Genomic DNA, 4234 nt, shown 5'->3' with positions numbered 1-4234 from the left:
AGGCCTGAGTGTCTGGACCCCCAGCAGAAGGCAGGATCCTCGCCCTGGAGGCCACCAATTCCGGGCGCAGGGAGGGCAATTTTCACTTTCAACCAACTCAGTCCTCAACGAAAGGGCAAAGGAGTTCCGGATTAGGCGTTGTTGGAAAAATCAAAGTAACAAGAGAGCTTTGAGAAATACAACATTCCGAAGATGTGCTCAGAGCACGCTTTAAAGACAACGTAAGTGTGTTTGTTGGCGTGAGGGGGTGGAGATTGGCAGGAGAAGAGTCAAACCCCTCTTCTTCCAGGGTGAAACCGAGGGAATGGTCCCCAGCTCCGGCTCCAAGGGATAGAGTCCTGCACCCCCTTCCCTAGGCGGCTCCCGGTACCTCTTTCCACCCGCACGGCTGGAAAACACCCGACTTACTTTACGTTTTATTTAAAATCTCCACACTTGATCATTTATTTCGTTTTTGCAACCAAACAAGTAATAAATATTATTTAGCACTTTTTTTCTTTTTACAAAAATAAAACAGATGATACACTCTCTGCAAGGGACAGCGGTCAGAGGAGGGATGTTATGTGGCAGACGCTGTGAAACCCATGTTGCGACGCTGGTAGCGCAGCGCCAGTTTGCCAGGACGCAGGAAGCACGTGGAAAAAGTTTGTCATTTGTGTTAAACGTGGCAAAAAGAAACCAACATAGAGGGAACCCGGCTTAGATTCCGGAGGGGCCGGCAGTCACGTGAGCAAACAGCTTAGCAGCACGCACTTACCTCATTATGGATCATATATTTACACATCCAAGAAAGAAAAAAAAATTAAAAAGCCAACAGAACTCCCAGAGAACCCAAACTATATTCACAGCAACAGCCTCTGAGCTCCGTCAAACCCTCAGGTATCCGACTGGCTGCCCCCCATCGGGTAATAAATCCAGTCACGTTGTGCTTAGAGACGGAAAGAAGGGGAAGGAGGGGGAAAGAGTCTATTTTAAAATAACTAACAAAACAAAAAACAAAACAAAACAAAAACAAAAACCCGCCCCCAAAGTCGACAGTTTTAGATTATCCCAATCCACAAGTGGGTTCTATTCTGACCTTCTATAAAGCTTGCTGGCACTGTTGACAAAGGAACATAGATTTATTAGAAAACCGCAAAACCCCCCAAACCGAGAGGAGCGACAGGGAGGAGCGGCAAGAGTTCTCAGACAGCGGCGGCTTTACCCAGGTTGGACACGACCGACTGTAAGTGCTCCTGGTACCGAATGACAGCTTCCAACGAAGTCGCAGCCGCTGGCCCTGGGCCAGGGACGACCCTGGAGGCCCAGGCCTGCCGGCCTCCCCGGAGGCAGTCCCCCCACGCCTCCTCCCGCCCTCCTCCCCCCTGTAACGAAGTGCAGCCCGGGCCTCGGGAAACTCTCATTTTTCTTTCCTTTTCTTTTTTTTTTTCTTTTTCTTTCTTTCTTTCTTTCTTTTTTTTTTTTTTTGGAGAGTGGTGGGGGACGTCGAGGGAGGGATGCACTTAGCAGCGCCTTCTTATAAAACGGTGTCTCTGGGAGCAGCAGCGCCCTTTAAAGCCTGGAGAGGGCCGAACCGGGTCCCAGGGCGGACGCCCCCGCGCTCCCAGCGGCGCCGCGCCGGGGTCCTCCCCGGGCCCCCCCCCACCCCCAGGCCCCGGGCTCCGCGGGGGCGGGGCTGAGCTCCCGACTCGCTCTCCCGCGGCCTCGGGTCCCTCGGCTCGCCACGTCGCGCCGGCGCGCGGGCCGCTCACTTGGCGTCGGAGGCGAGGCGCGGCAGGCTGCCCGCGCCCATGGCCGGCACGTGGTGGTGCGGCGGCGGCACCTGGCACATGCTGCAGGGGCAGGGCATCCCGCCCCAGTGCTGGAAGCCGCCGCCGCCGCCCCCGCCGCCGCCGCCGCCGCCCAGCGGGGCCGCCGCCGCCGCCGCCGCCGCCGCCGACGGGGACTTGAGCAGGCCGTGCGGGGGCCGAATGGAGCCGACCGACGACAGCCCGGAGCCCGGCAGCGAGGCGCTGGACACGGCGGCGGCGGCGGCGGCGGCGGCCGCGGCGGCGGCGGCGGGGGGCAGGATGGGGTGGTGGACCGCCGGGTGGTGCGCGGCGTGCGCGGCGGCCGCGGGATGCGCCGTGGCGGCGGGCAGGGGCGCCGAGTGCGCCAGGCCGCCGCAGGCCGACGGGTGGAAGCCCGCGTGGTGGCCGCCGTAGATCTCGCTCACCAGCCGCTTCATCTCCTCCAGCGAGTTGGTGAGCATGAGGATGTAGTTGCGCGCCAGCAGCAGCGTGGCGATCTTGGAGAGCTTGCGCACCGACGGGCCGTGCGCGTAAGGCATGACCTCGCGCAGCCCGTCCATGGCGATGTTGAGGTCGTGCATGCGCTTGCGCTCGCGGCTGTTGATCTTGAGGCGGAGCTGCTGCAGCTCGGGCTCCGTCATCTGCTTCTTGTCCTTCTTGGTGGACGACGCGGCCGCCGACGAAGCGGACGACGAGGTGCTGGACGAGGAGGACTTGAAGCCGCCGCCGCCCAGCTTGTCCCCGGGGTGCGCGCCCGCCGCGCCCATGGCGCCGCGCAGCTCTGCGCTCAGCTCCGGCGGGCAGTCGCTCGGCGTGGACGAGGACACGGTGCCTCCCGTGAAGCCGCCGCCACCGCTGCCTTTGCTCCGGGCCGGCAGAAACAGGTCATCGGGCTCTGGCGACGACGGGCGACTGGACACCAGGCTGGCGTCCGAGTCCATGGCCCCCGGGGATAGTCGCAGCTTTGGCAGGGTCCTCCCTCCCTCCCTGGGCCCTCGGAGCTTTACGCACGCCTCCTGCGAAAGAGGAGAAGAGACAGGAGAGAGAGATCGCGATGGAGCGTGAGACAGACAGACAGAGAGACAGAGAGAGAAGCTGTTCCCGCCTGCACCGCAGCGCGAGGTCCAGGGCCGGTGGCCGGTCGCTCCGTGACCACCTCGCTGTGTCCGGCCTTCGGTCAACGGCACCCAGGTACGCACGAAATGACCCCCCTCATCCCTCCCATCACCACCTCCTCCGCTCTCATCCACAGGTTGTTTTATTCCAGGGAGCACTGGCTGCCCCTCGGTGAGGGTGGCACTCTGGAAGCTTTATGCCTGCAACTGGGAACCGGGAGGCTGAATCCCCAGGGATGGAATGGCAAGTGAGGGAGGTTTTTGGGGGGTGGGGTGGGGTGGGGGGAATAGAGAGGCTCTAAATAGAGAAGTATTTATTTGGTTTCTCAAACGCATCGACCTTATCTCCATCGACACCGCGCAGCAAACACCCGCAGGCTCCCAGCGCCCGCGAGCCTAGATAACACGCGCTGCGTCCGGGGGGCCGCGGGGAGCTTTGCCAGCTGACCGAGACTTGGGCAGAAGGAGCTGTGGTCGCCCCGACTTCTCGCTTTGGGGCGAAGGGGATGCTGCGGGGAGAGCCGGGGCAGCGAAACCGCTCGGGGGAACTGGCGGGCAGGGCCGGGATCGGGGCCCTCTGTAACGAAGCTTCCCTGGGTCGCAGGCCAGTTGAGGGGCGTCTGTCCCCGGGATGTAGACTGGGGCTGCTGGGGGCGGGGACACTTACTGTGGATGCAATTAGAGGAGCTGGTTCCCGAAAGCCGCAGCGGAGAACCGGGCTCCGGGCGCCGAGGTCTCGCTGGTCTATAATAAGCATCCGCACCTTTCGGGGCTCGGTCGGTTTTTATAGCCCGGTGGCGGCGGCGGCCGCGGCGGCGGTGGCCGAGGCGGGGGCGGGGAACAATGTGCGGGTCCTGGAGGGGCCGCCGCGCCAATGAGCTGGGCCCGCCCGGGGGGCTGGGAAGCTGATGTCATCCCGGCTAATTCCGCTCAATGAAACTCGCCCGGCCCGCACACGCCTCCTCCCCGCGCACAGCCAATGGGCGCCGGCGGCCGGGAGATTCTTGGGGAGGGACTGGAGGAGGAACCCGCGGAGGGGGTGTGAGAGGCGAGGGGGAGGAGGAGGGCGGGCTCGCCGGGGAAGTACCGCGGCCAGCAGAGAATGCAGCTGAGACGGGGAGAGAGGGAGTGTTGTCAAATTGCTGTAAAAATGCGGTGACCGCAGAGTCAGGCTGGGGGCTGGGGTGGCCCGGGGGTGTCTGCAGACAGAAAACTAAGCTGACACCCAGCGCGACCCGAGCTTTGGGGATGCGCGCGAGTAACCCCGGCCCTGCAGGCAGCTGGGGCTGGAGTCTCCTGCGTTTTGCATTTCATCTCCCTCTCTGTTCT

At 62.6% G+C, this 4234-nt stretch overlaps 1 protein-coding gene across 1 annotated transcript; it reads right to left on the bottom strand.

The window, feature by feature from the left end:
• Window positions 1–414: 414 nt before the first annotated feature.
• On the bottom strand, window positions 415–3810 carry OLIG2 (oligodendrocyte transcription factor 2). Its single transcript, XM_025449938.3, has 2 exons — window positions 3573–3810; window positions 415–2806 (listed from the first exon to the last, which is right to left on the bottom strand). The coding sequence occupies exons 1-2, from the start codon at window positions 3660–3662 to the stop codon at window positions 1748–1750; spliced, it is 1149 nt and encodes a 382-aa protein (XP_025305723.3). The 5' UTR covers window positions 3663–3810; the 3' UTR covers window positions 415–1747.
• Between the last annotated feature and the right edge of the window lie 424 nt (window positions 3811–4234).

Source organism: Canis lupus, chromosome 31, assembly GCF_003254725.2.
Source record: "Canis lupus dingo isolate Sandy chromosome 31, ASM325472v2, whole genome shotgun sequence".
Lineage (NCBI taxonomy): Eukaryota > Metazoa > Chordata > Mammalia > Carnivora > Canidae > Canis > Canis lupus.
Note: the sequence above shows the minus strand (reverse complement) of the source record. Positions and strands in the feature narration are given on the sequence as shown.

Bases quoted from the DNA above. Each gene is read 5' to 3' on its own strand.
- OLIG2 (XM_025449938.3), bottom strand. From the start codon at position 3,662: ATGCTTATTATAGACCAGCGAGACCTCGGCGCCCGGAGCCCGGTTCTC. The intron at 2,807-3,572 runs GTAAGTGTCCCC...CCTCTTTCGCAG, and splicing joins CTCCTCTAATTGCATCCACA to GAGGCGTGCGTAAAGCTCCG.